Raw genomic sequence first — 22,177 nt, forward strand, 5'->3', positions numbered from 1 at the left:
AGCTGCCCATCAGTGGAAAGTTGCAGTCAGGGATTGCAGTAAGCAACTGCCAGGGTGCGGCCCAAGGTCTAGCCCCGAATGGGGGCGGAGTCGGGACCGGATGGCCGGGACTTGGAGGGTTAGGGGCTTTGAGTGAACTGAACTGGGAGAACGGCAGGGTGGGTCTGAGTCGGGAATGGGAGTCCCCCTTGGGCTGCCCAGGGCTCAGCTCGGCCCCCCACGTGGCCGGGGTGGCCAGGCTGGGCCGGGCTGGGCTGGGCGGGGCGAAGCCGGCGGCCGGCGGGGAGGCGGCGCGAGGGCGGGGAGCGGCGCGGAAGCCGGGCCACATAAAGGAGCGGGCGGTGCGACGGGGGCGGCTCTTTCCTGGGTGGGGTTTATGAAGTCGTGGCCCGTTAGCAGGAAGCCGAGCAGTCGCCCCGACGCTAGAGAGGGACCCAATTCGAGTCCCCGAGCCCACGAGTCCGAGCGGTGTGTACTGCGTGCTCCGCGCTGCCCGACAGTTCCCAGCCAAACTTCGCCAACTCCGCCGCCTTTGCCGCCACCATGCCCAAGACGGTGAGTGCGGGAGTGAGCGCTGTCGACCTCTGGTCGGTCCCGCAGACCCTCGTAGCCCTTTGCTGGTGGCCAGGGATTTGGCCGGCTACCAGTCCTTCTGGGACGCCGCGCCCTCAGCCATGGCCTGGGGTGGGGAGGGGAGGGAAGGCGAGGGGGGTCTCGGGGTTGAGGGGGTGTCCAGGCTGGAAGTGTGGGAAGGGCGGGGCTGGCCTTTTTCTGAAGATCCACTTTCCTGCGTCGGGGATGCGGCATTGAGGAAGGCTTTATTGGGGGCTTAGGGTCTCCAGCTTCCCCCAAAGGGCCGCGGACGCAGGGGGGATGACTGTGGTTCAGAAGAGAACACTTTCCCCTGCCCAGGAATTGGCGCGTTTCTGGGGAAAGGCTGCCCCAGTCCTGGATAGGCATGGGAACCTGGGAAACTGGGTGGAAGGAGGGAGCGGCTCAGGGCGGATCCCGCACCCCCACTCACCTTTCCCCACAGCTTCCCCGGGTGGCTCCAGCTGTTTCCCACTGAGAGGAAAGATGTGGGGGTTCATCATCTAGGTTGCTCCCATGTACCCAGGAGCGCCAACATTTCCCTAGGGACCAGACTGAGGAGAGGCCTACGCCACTTCCTGGGAGAGAAGACCGGTTTCTCCTTCCCTCCACCCACCAAATCCCTGCCCTTGCCATTACTTAATGCCTCTCTGTCCTCTCCAGACTGTGCTGAGAGGTGTGAGTTCTCTGCTGTGGGGCCACACCTTTCTAGAGCGGTGGTTGATCCACCCCACTGGCTGTTATGAGAAGAACAGAAGCCTCCTGGGAGTGGGGCCTAGGGGGGCCGGATGCCCAGGAGGGAGGGGCGGGGGAGGGGTGTGCCTGACTAATGAGCTCTGCTTGCTTTTGTGCAAGTCATGCCAAATGGCTGCTGGGGCCCTTCCCTTGTTCACGAAGGCCTGGTGAGCATCCTGGCTTGAGTCCCTTAGGCCAAGCAGCTTGTTGAGCTGGCCTAGACTATGCAGTGTTTCCAGACTTGTCTCCCTAGGACTGCCTAAGGCTAGTAAAGCTGTGACAGTGACAAGGAGCCTTGAGAAGGGTGGAGAGACCCTGGGGATGAGAGGAGAGTGGGGAGAGCAGTTCTTTGGGTGCGTGCTGAGCTTTCGTTGCCATATTGTCATATTCCGGCCTCACTGCCAGGTCATTCTTGCCTCTCCAGAACTCTGTCCTTCAGAAACACCACACTTTCAACAAGTATGCACTTCCACCATCTCTTTTAAATTGCCGGTGGTTTTATGACATAGGGCATTTCTGTACTTTACTTCCAAAAACCTTCTGGCAACAAAATGAGAAAATGGTTTTGTAAATTGTTGGGAATCCACTGTCACTGCCAACACAGAATATTATACAGATCCTTCTGTTAATCTCTCTTTGTGCCTATCTCACTGTGGTTGACTTCTGACTCCTCTGAAGGTGTGATTTTGCCTGAACAGATAGATGGGTGGATCTCTGGGAGTAGACTTTGCTCTCCAGTTCCTTATGGAATATCTCATTCTCAATTCTGAGATATTCCACTCTTTTTTTAAAAAATTATTTATTCTAATGGCAGAGAGAGAGAGAGAGAGAGAGAGCAAGCGATCATCTGTTCTTGGTTCACTCCTCAAGTATTCACAATACCTATGCCTAAGCCAGGCTAGAGCCAGGATCCTGGAACCTTCCATATTGGTCGCACAGACACAAGTACTTGGAACATCCTCTGCTGCGTTCCCAGATGCATTAGTAGGAAGCTGGATTGGAAGTGGAGTTGAACTGGCACTCTGTAATGGGTTGTAGGTCTCTCAAGTGGCAACTGTGCCACAATGCCTGCCCCAATATCCCACCTTAAACAGGACTTGATAAGCCTGAAAATTGCATCAAAATTGCTTTAACCATCCCATCTCAGTCAAAAGTTGCAAAGAAGATGATGTGCTGATTTTTTTCCTGGGTGTGGGGAGAGATTAGAGTATGAGTTGTTTGGGATCAGTCCTAGGGTACTAGAAGCACCTGAATAGTGAAGGTACTCCTATGCAAATTACTGAAACTTGAACGAAATTGGAAGAAAGGACTTGAATTTTGATGGACTGGAAGTATTAGAGAATTTTCCATCCTGTTAGACCCAAGGAATTGTTAAATTTTATAGAAAATAACTGTGTCATTCCCGTTAAGACCACAGAATCCTAACCTGAAAGGCACTTCAGAGGCTCTCTGTCTAGTATATCCCTCTTAAAGCATTGATGCTTACGCTTACAGGAAAGGACCTACCTAAGGACATATGGTGTCTGAGCCAAGATTGGGGTCCAAGTGTTATGATTTCTGTCCCACTGATCACCTACTCTGGACCCATGATTGGGTTCTTTTTTTTCTTTTAAAGATTTTATTTATTTATTTGAAAGGTGGAGTTACAGACAGAGAGAAGGAGAGTCAGAGAGAAAGATCTCCCAATTGCTGGTTTACTCCTCAAAAGGCTGCAACTGCTGGAGCTGGGCCTATGGAAGCCAAGAGCCAGCAGCTTCTTCCGGGCCTCCCACGTGGGTGTAGGGGCAAGCGCCATCTTCTACTGCTTTCCCAGGCCATAGAAGAGAGCTGGATCAGAGGAGGAGCAGCCAGGACACCAGCCTACGCCCATATGGGATGCTGATGCTGCAGGTGGAGGCTTAGCCTATCCGTAGCGCCGACAACCGCATTGATTGGGTTCTTGAAGTCTGAATCTTCTATTTCCCAGTGCAAATTGCGCTCATTCTCAGACCTTCATGGTCTTTGGATAAAAGGAAGTGCATAATTTGGGCAAAGTGACCAATGGTGACATTTGTGTGGTCTCTTGTTAAGATCTGGGAGTGTTACTAGGTGCCTCCTGTACTTTCCTTATTCCTCATCATAAGGCTGGTATGTCTAGGGACACACCCTAGTTCACTGAATACCAGTCAGGAACTTTAAAGAAGAGGGAAAATTCCCTATTCTCCACTCTTTTGACACTGATATACTTTAGGCTATTTCTGGAGTATGACAGAGAAGGGTAGTGGAAAATCAAACCTGTTCATTCATGTGAACCATGTCTTCAGTGTATCCAGGGTCAGTTTCGCTTTTCTAGCCAATTGTCTGACCTAGTCAGTGTAGCCTCCCTTAAATCTGTTACAACATGCCTCACCCTCCTCTCCCCCCTTTTGGCATTCTTGAACTCTGTTTCTGGTTGCCAGTTTTCTGAATCTGCTTTGGTAGCCAGAATAGAGAGCTTATTAACTACCATCTATACCTTCTCGTGATGATGAGACAGTTAAATACTTTAAAAAGTCTTTCCTTCTCTCCTAACCCTCTTTATTTCTTTTCTTTTCTTTTTTTTAGATCACAAAGGCTTTGAGACTCTCTTTGGTTCCCTAAAAATACATTGTTTTGAGTTTTCAAGATGTTCTTAAGTTTTGAGTCCCCCCCCACCTTAGGATTTATTAAATGCTAGAGTTGAGAAGTCTTTCCATAATGATCAAGTCCAACCTTTCTCACTATATAGGTAGGGAGACCGAGATCCACGATAGGGAGGGACTAACCTAGAGAAATGCAGCATGCCAGTAGCAAAGCTAGGACTCTAGTGTAGGTATTAAAGGGTCAGTCTTGGTAAAAACTCTTTGATTTGCTGCGCTTTTGGCCCTAGATCAACAACAAATCAAGGCAAGGGGATCAAGTAGTCATTTGATGGAACCATCCATGTGATGAGACATAGAGCCAAGCCCCTTGAAGTATTAGAGGGCTTTTGGGTATGCCTTCAGCTAAACTTTAACAGGGGCTGTGTGCACTGTTTATTCTCCTGCCATTCCTAGCATTGCTTGAGCCACTCGAGTGGCACAAAAGTGGTATTTGGCGAATAGGAGGCAGAATCTCAGTCTTTTAACCCTTGTACTAGTCCTACCTGTAGACCTCAGGGTGGAGCAAAGGATCATAAATGGAGGCTATGTGAGAGAGGCTTCTGCGTCTCTCCACTGCTTTAATTCTCTAGTTCACTCAGTCCTTTATTCAAGTACAGACGAAACAGAGCAGGAACCATCTTGGGGATTTCCTTGAGGACTGTCTTTGAACAGCCCTTTGGGCAGGGAGAGGCTGGTGGAGCAAGAGGTCCTTTGTGGGAACCTCAAAAGCAACTAATGTGCACTGTCCTATGTTAGGCTTGGCTGCTCTGTGAATCAGTGATAGAGGTGGTGTTGTTCATGAATCTGTTAACTTTCCATTATTCTTTAGTTGCCCTTAACAGCGGCTTTAACTTTTCTCTTGTCTCCTCTTCTCATGTGACTTCTTTACTACATGGTGGAGCTGGAAAGGACATTGAGAGCTGTTATCTGGTCTACTCCCCTGCTTCTAAACCTAATTCTCCAAGGATGAGATGATATGACAGCTACAATTATTCTGAACTCAGATCTAATAGTGTTGCTTGGCAACAGCCTGTCTTAGGTCCCTTTGTATTTTCCTGGGAGTCCCCCCACCCCCTGGAATTTGTATACTTAGGGTCCCCAGAGGGAGAAGATTTGGCTATCAATACTACCAGGGTTGGGCCTTTCATGGCCAGAGCTGTTCTGATCTTCCAAGATAGAATTGCAGCTGCCCCTGATCTTACAAAGATAGGACTGAGTTTATCATTTGCTTCTTTCCTGACTCACAATGTTTTCTTCTCATGCTACCCTACCTCATTCTTTTGCCCCAAAAGAAAAACAAAACAAAGTACAAAGGTGGTCTCTTTTGGAAAAGTCTATTGGTCAAATGAAGGGTGTGGTCTTTTCATGATTGACTGGCTCTGCTGTTCATCCCTCCTCCCATTTCATGCTTGATAGAGCTGAAAAACTTTTCAATTCCAGGTTCTAATTTGTGGTATAAGAACTGTCACTTTGGAGAGTTAACTTAAGATTTCATCAATTTAGAAGGTGGATGTTGGGAAATGGTAGATAGTACTGAATTGAGAATTTTTCTTCTTTGCTTTCCATGCACAAAGACCTCTTTCCTGTCCTTAGTAAAGTGATCAGAATGAAGTATGCCTTTAGGCAAAGCCTCTTTAGGCCCTCAGTCTCTCTAGCTTGCCATGAGTGTCATGAGGGGCTGTTCCAGTAATAGGTAAACTCTAGACACTCTTCTAAGTACTGATGTTAAAAACCTTATTGGTACAGCCCAACTTCCTAAATGTATGTTCATTACTTCAGATGATCTTTCTTTTTTGAAACTTTTTATTTATTTATTTGAGAGGAAGGGAAGAAAAGGAGAGAGACAGAGAGAGAAGGAGAGAACATCCATTCGCTGGTTTGCTCCCCAAATGCTCACAACAACTGTGACTGGGCTCGGCCAAAGCCAGGAGTCCAGGTTTCCCATGTGTGTGGCGGGGACCCAGCTACTTGAACTATCACCCGCTTCATCCCAGAATGTATATTATTCAGGAAAATAGAATTGGAAAGGCAGCCAGGACTTGTACCCAGGCATTCTGATATGGGAAGTGGACATCCCAAGTGGCATCTTAACTGCTGTGCAAACACTTGAACCTAATTCAGACTTTTCTTTTGTCAGTATTGGAGCTTCTATGTGTCAGGAAGTATTGGGAATACATAGTTAAACAGTGCTTGCTAAAATGTATCTTCTTGTCCTACATTTGTAGAGTGCTATTTCTTTCTGAGTGCTGAGTTCAGATTGGAGAGTTTTAACTTGGGAGTTGGTTTGTTTCAAGTAGACCTAACCAGACTACTGGCATGAGTACTCTTGGCCATTTTTTTCCCCTTGGATTTATAGAGAGAAAGAGCTGTGTCTTTCCTTACTGAAGAAAGAAAGAAACCAAGTGAGACTATATGTTCGAGGTTGTGGGGTGGCTGAACAATAAAAGCTTCATAGGTTTCCCCGCCTTTCTTCTCATATTTCCCAATGCTTTCCTGATAGGCATATAGAGCCCCTATAGCTATGCTGGAAGGCCAGAAAGCTATGGGGTTGTTTTTCTAATTTCTTTCTATCCTGGTGAGTGTGGTAGTTAGAGATATTGGTAGATATTGCATAACTGGTAGGTGTAAATGAGTGCATCTACCACCAGTGAGCTGAGGAATGGCTGTTGTGGGGTACAGCATTTCAAATGTATCTGCATTTAGGGGAGTCCAGAGCTTCATCAGCTTTCAGTTTCCCTTTAGCTGATTGTTCTGGGTGGTCTGGGGTTCTCACAGGAGTGATTTGAACCACAGAACAGCTGAACTGGCCTTAAACCTTCTAGTTCAGTCTTTATTCTTTAGATAAAAAACCCAGAGAAGGGAAGGGGTTTGAGTGAACTGGTAATAGGGCCTGAGTTTAAAAATCCCACTTGTCTGGCTCTCAGTATAGGAGAGGAACTTTGTATGTTTGTCTTTGAAATGGCGTGCATTGCAGAGTGCTCAGCACTTTCTCCCTTTGTCCTGTGGGTGACTTGACCATGGTGTTATGGTCATGGAAAGAGCAAGTTCTTCCGAGTGTGTGGAGCTGATTCAGGGGCTTCTGCATGAGGGTACTTCTGTATGAGGGTATTTTTACTCGTGGAAACTGGAGTCTAAAATTAAGTTTACTTTGGTGTAAAATTTTTGAAACTCAGGCATAGAGTTTTCACAATATGCATTTTCCACGAACTTTTGGAAGTATTCTCATATATGGTTCAGGCTCTGGTCTTATGCTGGGAACTCTGTAGCGTTTCTCAGAGAGGTAACTGTTCTGCTTTGACTGTGGTGGAAGGCAGATGTATCAGATGGAGGAAGGTGAAGAGAGGTGACCTGCCACATTTTCCTTCTTGAGACAAGGCCTCACTGTCCTAAGTCTTCACAGACAAGAGTTATTCTATGTATTCATAGCCAGAGGGGTTAGGCAGACTTCTGGGTCACATAAAGTTGATAATGGTATTGAAAGGAGAAATTGACTGGTAGTCTCCACTGGGCTGGCCTGCCTTGGAAGGGTGACTCTTTCCCCTCAGGGGGCATAGACTTCCAGAGAATTGACTGTGTGGTGATTACATCAGCAAGATGGTGGCTGTGGAGATCCCCTAAATAGCTTCTACTGTAGCAAGTTTCAGTTAGTGGGTGACTCAGTTCTGGGGCTTCAGAATGACTTGTTTCTCTTCCTGTGTACCCCTCACCCAAATCCCCTGCTTTCTCTTTGCATTGAACATTTTTTTAAAAAAAGATTTATTTATTTGAAAGGCAGAGTTACAGAGAGTTAGGGGATATAGAGATAGCGATAACAATAGTGAAAGAGATAGAGATAAAGATAGAGAGGTAGAGGTAGATATATATATATATAGAGAGAGAGAGAGAGATAGAGATAGAGATAGAGACCTCTTTTATCTGCTGGTTCACTCCCCACATGGCCACAACAGCCGGATCTGGGCAAGGCTGAAGCCAGGAGCCTAGAACTCCATACAGGTCTCCCACATGGGTGTAGGGGCCCAAGCATTTGAGCCATCTTCTGCTGCTATACCAGGTGTATTAACAAGGAGCTGGATTGGAAGCACAGCAGCCAGGACTTGAACTGGTGTTCATATGGATGCCAGTGTTGCAGGTGGCAGCTTAACCCACTGCACTATAATGCCGGCCCCCACTCTTCTAACATTTGAGTTTGGATCTCTTTGAATTCTGACTTAGTGCTCCAGCTTGACATGTCTCTTAAATTAGGAGAACATTATGATCACTTCTCAGCCTTTTGGCTAAGATCAAGTGTAGGAGAACATTATGTATGGTACTTTCCTTTCCAGGTTGATGACAAGTTTTGCTGCTATAGCAACCATATCAATATAGACTGGTGTCTGCTGATAGTAGTGGTGTCAAGCACTCACTACTCACCCCCAAGTGCTTGTACTTCACATCTGGGGCAGGTAGCTAGCCAGTGCAGGACTTTTCAGGCTTTCATAAAAATTGAGCCTAGAGTAATGCTCTGGAAACAGACTGCTTGAACTCAAATCATAGTTCTGTGACCAACTAGTTGTGTAGCCTTTGGGTAAGTTACTTAACTTGTGCAACTAATTTTTTTGAACGTAAAGTGAAGATAATAATAGTTTCCATTGGGTGGGCATTTTGGTGCAGCTGGTTAAGCCACTGCTTGGGATATCGGAGTGCTGGTTCAGGAACCAGCTGTATCACTTCTGATGCAGCTTCCTGCTAACACACCTGGCAAGGCAGTGGAGGATGGCCTGGGTACCTGGGCCCCTGCCACCAATGTGAGAGACCTGGAAGAAACTTCTGGCTTCTGGCTTCAGGCTGGCTGAGCCCTGGCTGTTACATGTGTTTGGGGAATGAACCAACAGACAGAAGACCTCTCTTTCTCTCCATCTCTCCATCTCTCCATCACTCTGCTTTTCAAATAAATCTTTAAAAATCTTTTACCAATTAGTATCTATTTCATAGGGTTGTGGTGAGGATTAAATGAGGCAGTTAATGTAAAGTGCTTACAACTGTGCCTTACATCAACTTAGTGCTGTATAAAATATGGTTATTATAACTTTATTATTATTGATATAATCACTATCTCTCCATATATCTGTCTATCTAGTGATATGATTATTGTATAGCCAGTAAGGTGGATAAGAAAGAAGGCAGGAAGTTGCATTCTCACTATTTACTGAGTAGCTACTGCAGGGGATATAATTAAATTAATGGAGGATACAACTGCTGTCTTCAAAGATCTGTTTAATTGCAGATTTAGGGACAATGCATGTAAAAACAGTTTAAGAAACATATATACTTGATGGGTCATTTCCTAGATTTTAAGAAGAAGGATGTTTATTGGGACATGAACAGGACCTAGAAGGGTATATACCCTTGAAGACAGTACTCATTCTTGGTGGAAGGGTGATATGGCTTTGGTATATAAGTATAAACCAAGTGGCCCTAGGCCAGTACCCTGCTGAAAGTGAATTTGTTTGAAGTGAAGGAAGATATGAGGTGCTGATTGTTTCTGGGGGAGCCACAGAGATGTACATGTAGGCATCCACTAAGTTGCTCTTTCTAGAGTCAGCTGGAGCCAACAGTTCTTTCTTAATTGGCAGACTTTCTGAAAGGGTCTGTGGAGGAGAATATACTTTGGGCATTCCAGTATTGGGGAAATTAACTTGTAAACTGTTCTTTGTTGCTCAGGTAGATACTGAATTGCTTCCATATGAGCCAAACCAAGGAATAGAGTTCAGTGATGACTCTCTTTCGGTCTCATCTTAGAGATAGCCTTCAGTTCTCTCAGTGGCTTTGCCATGGCATCAGGTATTTGGGAAAAGGTGGGGATGGGTGCAGGTGCCCGGTTGGGATAGGTGGAGGAATGTGGCTTATTCTGACCAGGGCCCAGCTCTTGAACATACCTGATGACAGAGTCAACAGATCTGATGCTCTTTTTCAATGGACTTATTGTGGCATAAGGTAACTGACAACATTGTTCTTAGGCTACTGATATGATGAATAGCTCTGTGCTTGCTTAGTAGGACTGTTTCGCCATTGTAGCGTTTGGGATTGGTGACTTTTGAAGTTGCAGTTTCTTCCCATTCTTGGTGACTTTTCTACTTTGTGGGAATTTGATAAATACTTTGTGTGGCCTGCATATTAACCAATGCCTAATGAGAGAGGAGGTGAGATGTGAAAATTGGGTTATACAAAACAAAGAATAATCCTGAAAACTTCTTTCCTGGGTATGTATTTGGGAGCCCAGGAGGGAGTATAGGCTTACCTGTCAAGCTTGGTCATGTTTCTTCCCTCTCTTTAGTCCTGGCCTCCCTTAAAGACGAGGAAGGATTAAATTTTATTTTTTCAAGTTAAATGTGTTCTAGCTAGTTCCTAAACTTACTTTCTTGATCTGATCTGTCCCACCCCTAGTCTAGTCCTTTTTCAGAAATCTAAGCCTGGATGTTTGAAGTATACCAAGAGGTTCATTCTTTCCTCTTGTTATCTGTAACTGGTATGGAGTTGGAGGGTGGGGAATAATAACAGCTAATATGGATATCATTTGTTGTAAAAACTCTTCAAGAGTTTTAAATGAGCTAAATTCCTCTCCAGATATCTTTGATACTCCTGGGAGACTGACAGAACCACAGAAGTTCTACATAGCTTCTTTGCCTTTGAATTGTCCTGTTCTCCAGCATGAAAAAAAACACAATATTGGAAATATGTAAATGAAGTAGAGTAAAACCCACTACCCTGGGATCCTTATTCCGCTTCATACCCGGGCCATGGTGGCTCTAGTATATGTTTGGCAAGAACATCTGCCATTTTGCTTCAGGATTGCACTATACCTCTCTTTTTTGGATACGTGGAGAACTGCTCCAGCAGGGCCTGAGGTGGGTCTGAGGAGAAATCTAGCCTAGTTGCCTTTCTATCTTGCCATAGACTGGGCATTTTCTTAAAGTTGGAAGTTTGCCTCTTGGCCTCAGGCCAGTTGCCAGAGGAAACCGATGACTAAAGGCTTCCTCCCTGCGACGTCAGCTTCTGGAACCTTTCCTGATGATTCCTTACCAGTCAAGTCTGCCTTATTTGGCTATTTTCTCCCCCCTCAGTGTGCCCCCTCCCTTCACCTCAACTGAGTCCCCCGTTCTCCTTTGGTCTAGCGAAGGCCTCCTTCAAGTTTAAACAATGCTGTTTAACAAACTTCTTTTCTCCTTGATTAGAGCTCTACTAGGGAGAGAAGTGGAGGAGGAAAAAAGATGAGAGAGCTCTGGAATGACTGTGATTTCTCCACCCTACCTTCTTATCTCCCTTTTCCCTCTTGACTTTTCATGGTCACCCCTGTACAGCTTCTGACAGCCTAGGAGTGGTCTTGCTTGATCTGAAAAAGTTCAGAGTATGGGAGTCGGGTGGGGCTAGGGTTCTCAGCATCTGAGACTATTCCTTTGGAATAGGTAAAGCCTTCCAGTCGGTAAGTCCAGTTCCTTGTGCATGCCTGTCATATGCCTAGCATTTTCACATGGCTTCCCTGAGTGGGCTGGCCCAGGGTCTCTCTGCCTCTCCTCCATAGTCCTGAGATATCTAGCTTTAGATTAGAAGAGCCCTGTTTTTGAAATGTATGGCTTGGTGCACTTGTCTGGATTTCTTTCTGGTTTATTAAAATAACTTTTAGTAGAAGTGGTTTAATAGAAAGAATAGTGGACTGAATCAGAATATCTGATTTTTTTTAAAAAAAGAAGCTTTCTCTCTCTTTTTTTAAAAGATTCATTTATTTACTTGAAAGTCAGAGTTAGAGAGAGAAGGAGAGGCAGAGAGAGGGGGGAGGAGAGAGAGAGGTCCTCTATCCACTGGTCCACTCTCCAGATGGCCGCAACAGCCAGTACTGCGCCGATCTGAAGCCAGGAGCCAGGAGCCAGGAGCCAGGAGCTTCCTCTGGGTCTCCCACACGGGTGCAGGAGCCCAAGGACCTGAACCGTCATCCACTGCCTTCCCAGGCCACAGCAGAGAGCTGGATGAGAAGTGGAGCAGCTGGAACTCAAACCGGCACCCACATGGGATGCTGGCACTGCAGGCAGCAGCCTCACCTGCCATGCCACAGTGCCGGCCCCAGAATATCTGATTTTCGGTCTCTGCCTGTATGACTTTGGATAAATAATTTGTATGGGTCAGTTTCCTTATCTGTAAAATAGAGACATTAGCTTTTTCTGACATTCTATGCTCAGTCTTTTAGAGGATAGTTAGGGATTCTTGGAAAAAGTGTGACAGAGCAGAGAGCAGAAAGTTGCCCTCTCCCCTTTAGAATGGCACTGACTATGTCATTTTCTTCCCCAGATATCAGTGTGTTAGCAGCCCCCTCTATTTCAGTAAGCTGTGCTCTGGAGGTATTGGATCTACCTACCACAGAGCTCACTGTCTGGATCCTGGCTGGGAGAAAAAAATGTTGACCAAGTGCTTTGGGTGGAGTGTTGGATTCTAGCCTGCAGACTACTTGCTAGCTATTTTTGGTCATCGGTGACTCCAGGAAGAATAGGAGACCCTTGAATTGGTCATTATCCCATCAGGGTACAGGAAGACCAAGAAACAGACTAAAACTGAGTGCAAATGAGATTTGACTTCCTCTATCTCCTTCCCCCACAACATCCTTCTCTTTAGGGGTATGAAATTACTTTTAGATGAGTCTTAAATTGCTAAGCTCCCCTTCCTCTTCCTCTGTCTGAGTCACTGGTGTCTATGTTGCCCTTGGATGGGGAGAGCTAAGTGATGTGAGCTTGAGTGGAACAAGGGGAGGAATTTGTAGCCACTGAGATTGCAGCCTGGCTAGTGTTGGATTTTTTCTTTTTCTTTTTTTAAAGATTTGTTTATTTATTTGAAAGTCAGAGTTACACAGAGAGAGAAGGAGAGGCAGAGGCAGAGAGAGAGAGAGAGGTCTTCCATCTGCTGGTCACTCCCCAAGTGTCTGCAATGGCTGGAAGTGCACTCATCCGAAGCCAGGAGCCAGGAGATTCTTCCAGGTCTCCCACATGGGTGCAGGGGCCCAAGGACTTGGGCCATCTTCTACTGCTTTTCCAGGCCACAGCAGGGAGCTGGATCAGAATTGGAGCAGCTGGGTCTCGAACTGGCACCCATATAGGATGCTGGCACTGCAGGCACAGCTTTACCCGCTACAGCACAGGGCTGTCCCCTAGCATTGGATTTTCAACTGATTATCCTGTGAATATGGCTTCCTTCTGTGTTAGACCAGTAGATCAAAGGAGATGGAATTCTGAATTTTCTTTGAGTGCCTGTAGGGCATAAGCAAGTTCCTGGGGGATAGTGTACCCTTGTCTGGATCTGTATTTCCTCTCCCTCTTCATCCTCCACTTCCTCCTAACTGATATTTTTATTCTGTACTTTCTTGTGAATCAGGGACGGTCTACAAGTTGTACCTCAGACACCTAGGAATTGGTCATGACCATGAGCTTCACCTGCTCTGAGCCTCCCGGAGGGAGGGCAAGGTAGAAGTATTGTCATGGGGCTGGCGCCGTGGCTCACTAGGCTAATCCTCCACCTTGCGGCGCCGGCACACCGGATTCTAGTCCCGGTCGGGGCGCCGGATTCTGTCCCAGTTGCCCCTCTTCCAGGCCAGCTCTCTGCTGTGGCCAGGGAGTGCAGTGGAGGATGGCCCAAGTGCCTGGGCCCTGCACCCCATGGGGAGACCAGGAGAAGCACCTGGCTCCTGCCTTCAGATCAGCACGGTGCGCCAGCTGCAGCGCACTGGCCGCGGTGGCCATTGGAGGGTGAACCAACGGCAAAGGAAGACCTTTCTCTCTGTCTCTCTCTCACTGTCCACTCTGCCTGTCAAAAAAAAAAAAAAAAAGAAGAAGTATTGTCATCTATCTCCCTTCCATAGGAATAAGTTCCTAAAGCAGTTTGGGGGAAGGCTTAATTGGGTAGGGCTAGGCAATGTTGTTGGGAGGAAGATTCTTCTTTTCTAGCTGGAATAGCCTCTGGGCCATGCTGCAGCTTACTGCTGTGAGCAGTTGCCCTGCTGGCAGCTCCACATACTTCCTAGGGCCCTCACATTGGGTTATTAAAGATGTGCAGTTGCAGGTGGTAAATCAGCCTGCCTGTTGATGAGGGAGAGAGAGGGTAGGCAAACAAGTGGAGGAAGAAGAAGGAATGTGGAGTCCAATGGTAGAAAGGTGGTTACTTTTATATTTGCCCCCTTTGTAAAACACAGCAGGGCAGATGACAAAGTTCAGCAGGTAGAGAAATTATCCATAAATCCACCATTTTAACATAGCAGTTAGGGGCCTGCGCGGTGGCACAGCGGGTTAACGCCTTGGCCTGAAGTGCCGGCATCCCATATGGGCTCCAGTTCAAGACCCTGCTGCTCCACTTCCTATCCAGCTCTCTGCTATGGCCTGGGAAAGCAGGAGAAGATGGCCTAAGTCCTTGGATCCCTGCACCCGCATGGGAGACCTAGAAGAAGCTCCTGGCTCCTGGCTTCGGATCCTCGCAGCTCCGGCCATTGTGGCCAATTGGGAAGTGAACCAGCAGATGAAAGACCTCTCTCTCTCTGCCTCTCCTCTCACTGTGTAACTCTGACTTTTAAATAAATAAATATTTAAAAAAAAGCATTTATTATATGTATTTCTTGTCACTTCTATGTACCTTAGTTTTCTGTAGTGCAATCATAGTGTACATAAAAATATTACTTTGTTTCCACCAGTTAATATAATGCTAAAAACTTCTTCATGTTCCCTTACTCCGTGTCACCTCTGCTTGAAGCTTTCTTCATTACTCCCAGGTAGTATTGTACCATCTTGTACCCACTGCACGTTGTACAGAACTTCTATTATGATACTTACCATGTGTTGTTGCAGCAATCCGGGCTCCCAGACTTTCTCCTTTGGTAAACTTGTGGATTTGAAAGCTTCTAACACCTCCTACCTTCTTCAGGTGGCTAGAGATGGGTAAACCTTTGAAGAGCATTTGGTCAGTGATTGACATGGTGAGGGACCAGCAGCAGCAGAGTGTGCAAGGAATCCAAACAAGCACCTGGTAGGATTTACTATGCACTAATAATATAAAAAAAATACACCTTGGAGAAGGGAAGGGTGCATTAAAACCTATAGGAGAGAGGCCTGAGGCTAAGTACAGGGAAAGCTTAGCTGACTTTGGCTCCTAATGCAAACTTCTCAAACCATTCCAGATCTTTGTTTTCTAGCTGTGGAATGGAAAGAGCAATAGCAGTCTACTTTTTAGGTGAAGATTCGTTCATGCACTAATGCACTTGAAATTGCTTTGCAAGGTGGGAGGTGTAGAGGCGGGAGGGTCTGCTCAGGGTACTCTGAAATTTGTGTCCTAATTAGCCTCTTAAAGTTCTGTCCTATTTGGGGAGTGAATCAGCAGATGAAAGACCTCTCTCTCTCTCTCTCTCTCTGGCTACCTCTGCCTCTCTGTAACTACCTTTCAAATAAATAAATAAATAAATCTTTATAAAAAAAAAGTTCTGTCCTATGTGCTTCCCATCAAGCCTTTGAACCTGGGTTGCCAGAGGCTACACTGCCTGTAGGCCTGACATGAGTGCCCCCGCAGCCTGGTTCTCTTTAGTAGGAGGAATGCACGGAAGTGCTATCTCCCCACTCACCTGGAGAGCATGGCCCCAACTGGCACCAGCACAGCCCTACTCAAAAATGGTCACAAGTGGCTAAGGAGAGACGTGCCACCTTCTGTTTAGCTCTTTAGCATCAAATTAAGTGGTGCTACAATAGAGGGTTTCCCAAAATTCCTTGAATTGGAGGCAGAAGTATTTGTAGAAGCTGCAGTGAAACAGGGCACCTTTCACGTCTCCTGATTCTAAGCCTGACATACACTATTAGAAGGGCAGATCTTCATATCAATCATGGACTATACGCTTCAGAGGCCTGTCTTGGACATATGGCTCAGGGGGAACCATCCAAGCCAAATTCAAGGTTTCTGGGAGAATATTCTTGATCTAATGTGCTTTTTGTTTTCACCTCATACTACCTGTGCTTCTTGCTGTTGTCTTGTCATTTGAAAATTTTCAATCTACCTCAGGGTTTTATATTTTGCAAAGAAGTGAGTTACTTGAGCCTGAGGAAGATCTGTTGGTCAATTATAACACAAAACAACAGGAAGGGACTTGCTCAAAATTAAGAGCAGAAGCTGGTCTTGAAGCAGAGATTCTCAGGTGTATGTTCTTTCTATTGTATCAGTCTAGCCCAATAGAATGTAAACTTCACCAAGAACAGAAATGTTTCCCCACTACCCATTGTATCTTTCAGTACCTAGCACACTGCCTGGCATAGAGTAGCTACTAAACAAAACCAGGGTGCTTCAAGGAGTTCATGGAGGGGCAGGCATTTGGCCTCACAGCTAAGCTGCTTGTTAAGATGCCAGCATCCCACATCAAAGTGCCTAAGTGTGGCTTTTTTTTTTTTTTGACAGGCAGAGTGGACAGTGAGAGAGAGAGACAGAGAGAAAGGTCTTCCTTTGCCATTGGTTCACCCTCCAATGGCCGCCACAGCCGGCGCACCGCACTGATCCAAAGGCAGGAGCCAGGTACTTATCCTGGTCTCCATGGGGTGCAGGGCCCAAGCACTTGGGCCACCCTCCACTGCACTCCCTGGCCACAGCAGAGAGCTGGCCTGGAAGAGGGGCAACCGGGACAGAATCCGGCTCCCCGACCGAGACTAGAATCCGGTGTGCCGGCGCCGCAAGGCGGAGGATTAGCCTAGTGAGCCGCGGCGCCGGCAGTGCCTAAGTTTAATTACCAGCTCCAACTCCTGATTCCAATTCCTGCTAATGCAGACCTTGGGAGGCAGTGGTGATAGTTCAGCTGTTTGAGTTCCTACTACTTGTATGGGAGACTTGGATTGAGTTCTGTCTCTTGGCTTCAGTGTGGCCCAGCCCTGTTTGTTGTGGGTATTTGGGGTCAACCAGCAAATTAAAACTGTTTATCTCTCTGACTCAAAAATAAATTTAAAAAAATAATTTCAAAGAAAATGCACATTATCTTTTGATTCTATTTTCCACAAACTTTAAAAAATAGTTATTTATTTTAAAGACAGAGTGACAAGAGAGCAGAGAGAGAGAGAGAGAGATCTTCAGTCTTCTGGTTCACTCCCCAAATGGCTGCAACAGCTGGGCTAGGCTGAAGCCACAGTACCGGAACTCTATCCATGTCTCCCACGTAGATGGTAGGGACCCAAGTTCTTGAGCCATCTGTCATCCCTGCCTTCCTAAGCACATCAGCAGGAAGCTGGGTCATAAGCAGAGTGGCTGGGACTTGGACCAAACACTATGGTAATAGAATACAGGCATCCTAAGTGGCAGCTTAACTCACTGCACCACAATGTCCACCCTGTGAAATTTTTGAACCCCTCTTACTTGTTAAATAGATATATTGATGACTACTATTTTCAAGTCAGAATTGTCTTCCTGAGACTCCTTTAGCTAGGTCTATCAGAGAGCCAAACAATAATGTGAGTGGTCTGCAGGAAACTACCTAATGTGGCAGGATGGGCCCTGGTACAGTGAAGCTCAGTAGTGCCAAGGAATGGGAAAGCATTGTCCCTCTTGTGCACCTTGGAAAGCCTGTTTATCTGCAAATGGCCCGCTTGTTCACAACCGGTTTCCACTCCCTTTTTCCATGTCTTCACACAATACAGTAGTGTTCACGTCAAGGGGAAATATTCAAATCAGAGCTTTTACTGGATTCTAACAAGCAGCCATGCAAGCATTTCTATCCGCCTTTGTGAAGCAGCCCAGAATTTGGCTCTCGAGTACATATTTGAGGCATTACCCAGTTTTTTTTTTTTTTTTTTTTTTGGATGTGCTCTGCTCATTATAGAATGGCCAGCAGGCAAGGCTGCATTGTGTAATCTGATCCTGAGAGCCCCTGAGGTTTAGGGACTGGGTGTCCCCTAAGCACAGGGCTGGGAAGAGCATGCACTGATTAGAGAGGATAGCAGTGAGGTCCTGGAGATCATCGTGTTGGGGCACCCAGCAGCTGTCTGTTCCTGTTGCCACCATCTCCAACCAACGGCTGCCTTAAGGCCCAAAGCTGCATATTTTTGCAGATTTGGGCATGTTTTGCTTAAGGTAGACTAATTTGGAGGACAATAGGGAAACTTTTGTTCTTATCCCACTCTTGTGAGAGTGGTATGGTCAGCATTTGGGAAGTATAGGTTTAAGCTTACTATGTAAGGTTGGGTGCCCTGACACGGAGAGAGCCTTTGAAGGTCACCTTGTCTTTGAGATCAGAGGAGATCAGGTGCGTTCAGGTTGGTATGGCTGTAGAAAACCTTGTCTTTAAAGGACTTCTTTTTCCACCTGTTTTTGCAGTGCTGAGCTAGAGACTGTACAAGAAATGTTAACAGGCAGTCTGTTGGTACGGCAGACTTAAATAAGGACAAACTGTATTTATGTTGTACATTTTGATTAGCCTTTTCACTATACAGCTAATAAATATTTGCTGTGAGAAATGAAATAGTATCAAATAGTATCTACCTGTGACTCTTCTCTCCACCGAGAACCACCACTAACCAATTAGTTATTTGCATGTAGGCTCTTTTTTTTAAAGATTTATTTATTTATTTGAAAGTCAGAATTACACAGAGAGACAGAGAGGCAGAGAGAGGTCTTCCATCCCCTGGTTCACTCCCCAATTGGCCAGGAGCCAGGAGCCAGGAGCCAGGAGCTTCTTATGGTTTTCCCACCTGAGTTCAGGAGGCTAAGGACTTGGGTTATCTTCTACTGCTTTCCCAGGCCATAGCAGAGAGCTGGATTGGAAGTGGAGAAGTTGGGACTTGAACTGACATCCATATGGGATGCCGGCACTGCAGGTGGTGGTTTTACCTGCTATGCACAGCTCCTATAGACTCTTTTACAATGCGTTTATACGCATATAACTTAAAGTACTCTCATGTAAAAAAATGGATATTGTTCTGCAACTTTTCTTTTTTAACTTAGTAAGTGGTGACTATCTTTTTATGTCAAATCAGAGTTTAAATTTTATACAGGCTCATTAATAAGCAAATTAGCACATTGGTGGAACATTTAAAAATCTACACAGAAAAAGGACCAAGACTCTTCATCAGGTTGAAAATAAAGAGGATACTGTGGGGGCTTGCCTGCCTGAGAGGGAAGACTTTCCGAAGCAGGTGGGATTTCTGGACCCTTCTGTTAGGATGAGCGATGATAAGAGCTGCCTCCCCTCCATGCCTTCACGTTTAGTAGGCCCCACTGTTACAGATTACTGTGATTTCATCTGTGTCTGAATGATCCTCCTGGAGTGATTAGCAGTAGGGTAAAGCCATTTCCTATGCATAACATGACCGATTCCCTGTTCTGTGGCTTTGCCAGTTTGGGTGTAGTTTGATTCTAGAAAGTATCTGAGAACCCTGCTCCTTAGAATTCCTCTGGCTGCTGGCAGGAAAGAAGCTCTGTGAGTATGTATGTGTGTATGTTGGTGGTGGGCATATGCTTTTCTAGTCTTCCCTAAAGATGAGCAGTGGGAGGGCCTGTTCATGATCAGTAAAGCTGGATTAGAATCCTGCCCACCCCCATTCCCCAGCAACATCTACACTAGGATTTTTGTCCAGGTGGCAGAAGAGTGGAATTTTGCAAAGCCACTCAGTTGAAGAGTTGAGGGGGATAGGGATTTGTAAACTACAAATAAACATATAATACATTTTGAAAAAGCAAATGCTGGCCTAATGACTGTTGGTCCTGATTCTTGAAGCTTTGTAGTTCGAGGATATTGATTGTGTTGAAGGAGCCAAGCCAGGCGAGGAGAAGCAGAATTACCAGAAATGCTGGCTCTCTTCTGCCCACTCATGGCAGGCTCCACCCTTCTCTTGTATTCTTGGTTCCCAGACTTCCATAGTGGGTGGAGCAGAGCTTCGTTGCTCAGCCTTTTATCCTGGAGTCTCTGCTACCAGAGGTTGACCCTGGCTGGGCTGGGCTGGGCTGGGCCCACAGGCCACTGCAGGCACGACTGCCTTCCCGTTCAGAGAAACAGGAAACTGTATGCAGACTGTGAATGAGTGATTGGAGTTTTCTGAATCCTTGTGGAGCAGAGAGAGCAAAGCTCTGAGATTGGGCTCCAAAAAAGGAAAGGAAATGACATTATTTTTTTCTATTAATTTTAGAAGTGGTGGGGGTAGGGACCCATCTGTTTGGTTCATTCCCCAGATGCCCTCATTAGCCAAGACTGGGCCAGGCTGAAGCTGGAAGCTGGGAACTCTATATGGATTTCCCAACTGGGTGGCAGAGACCTAACTACTTGAACCATCACCTGCGGCCTTCTAAGGGTGCACATTAGCAGGCAGCTGGAATCTGGAGTGGAGCCAGGACTCAAAACTAGGTACTCTGATATGGGATGTAGTCATCGCAAGTGGTTCTTAAGCCACTAGGCCAAACACAAACCCCAGTGAGTGACATTTTTAAGAATATTAGGGTTGGGGCTGACACTGTGGTGCAGTGGGTTAATGCCCTGGCCTGAAGCACCGGCATCCCATATGGGCGCCGGTTCTAGTCCCGGCTGGTCCACTTCCAATCCAGCTCTCTGCTATGGCCTGGGAAAGAAGGAGAAGATGGCCTAAGTCCTTGGGCCCCTGCACCCATGTGGGAGACCTGGAAGAAGCTCCTAGCTCCTGGCTTCGGATCTGCACAGCTCTGGCCCTTGTGGCCAATTGGGGAGTGAACCAGCGGATGGAAGACCTTTCTCTCTGTCTCTACCTCTCTCTATAACTCTGTCTTTCAAATAAATAAAATAAATCTTAAAAAAGAATATTTGGGTCTACTTAGGAAGGCTTGGTTCAAAAATATCTTCAGGAATTTATTGTAGGCCTGGGTTGCAGAAAGATTTTTGTTTTAAGACTTACTGACTGTTTGACCTTGGGAAAATCCCTTAATCTCCCTGAGAAGCTCATTTTTAAAGTGGGGATGCTAATGCTAGCTTCATGCTAGCCTCAAAGTTGGTGTGAAACTTGGATAAGGTAACAGTGGAAAGCCCTCAAATATTAGCTGTGTAGAAAATCATGTGTGTAGGAGTCAGGTGCTCCATGAAGTCTAAATTATGTTTTAATAGTCTCTGTTGACAAAGGTAGTAGAGTGTGTCAGTAGATGAAAGACTCTGAGCTCACTAGTAAGAATGGTTATGATCCTTGAAAGAGTAAACCTAGGTTATCAGGAAAAGTTCACTTCTGTAGAGCAGCTCATTTATGGACTATTTGGGACCAATGAGGCATTGCTATATAATTGGCTCTCAACTGTCCGGAACAGACCTTTTTTTCTCTCAGCTAGCTGTGGATTGCCTGTCTAAAGCCATGTGCACTCAGAGAATGCAAACTCCCTTGACTTTTTTGATAGTCCAGATAAAATGTAATTAGTTGGGCAAACATGTCAAAGAATTCCCCAAAGTGAAGTAGTTAGATTGCTGAGTAACCCATAGGGTATTGCTTTTATGTTGATGTGACTTACTGACTTTAGCTATAAGGAAAATGATGAACTTTGCCTTCTGGAGCTAGGAAAGTGATAGTCTTCCTCTTCCCAGGTCATTTATGTCTTCACTGACAGTCCCTCCAGGCTAGGGGTGCCAACTAGTGAGACTGGGATTAGGAAGGAGGCAACTCTTCAAAGATTGGAGGCAGAAACGACCAAGTGTGCATTCCTTGTGTGGTCAGTTATTCCAGGGGAGGTCGGAATAAAGCATCCTTCCCCATACTGACCAAGGATTCAGCCTGTCACAGGAAGAGCCCAGGCTGAAGAAAATCTTGAAAGGGCCATCAGGGAGCTTTCTGGGAAAGTTCCTCAGGAACCTCTAGCTGCTGAGCAGCCAGAAAAGGAAATTCCAGTGAGCTGGTGGTGTTGACAGTGTGTGTGAGAGGGGTGGGGTGGGGGGATTATAAGTTTAAAGGACAGCTGCCTGCTTTCCAGGTGGTTCTCTCTAAAGCATCCTAGTCAGATAAGAATGGAAGGAATCCCTTTGCAGATTGACTGACATTGCCCTGTAATTATTTTCCAGTGTCCTTAGCTTGTCTCACCTCATGTCATGACAAAAAAAAAAAAAGGTCCCCAACACAAATAGTACTAGCTCTCTACATTTGTAATCAGCTTTGTAGTTGTAAAGCCCTTTCTTCCAACCACTTTTGCTAACATCATTTGATATCCATTAACTTTCTCCAGCTGACAGGTTAAGAATTATTATCCCC

The 22,177-nt window shown here is 46.1% G+C and overlaps 1 protein-coding gene across 1 annotated transcript in view; it reads left to right on the forward strand.

The window, feature by feature from the left end:
• The first annotated feature begins 265 nt into the window (after positions 1-265).
• The window catches only part of MSN (moesin), a 76,187-nt gene continuing 54,275 nt past the window's right edge, over positions 266-22,177 (forward strand). Inside the window, exon 1 of the mRNA XM_008272722.4 lies at positions 266-555. Coding sequence (XP_008270944.1) covers positions 544-555 — 12 coding nt within the window. The 5' untranslated portion in view covers positions 266-543. The remainder of the gene's footprint in view (positions 556-22,177) is intronic.

This window comes from Oryctolagus cuniculus, chromosome X, assembly GCF_964237555.1.
Source record: "Oryctolagus cuniculus chromosome X, mOryCun1.1, whole genome shotgun sequence".
In the NCBI taxonomy this organism is placed as follows: Eukaryota; Metazoa; Chordata; class Mammalia; order Lagomorpha; family Leporidae; genus Oryctolagus; species Oryctolagus cuniculus.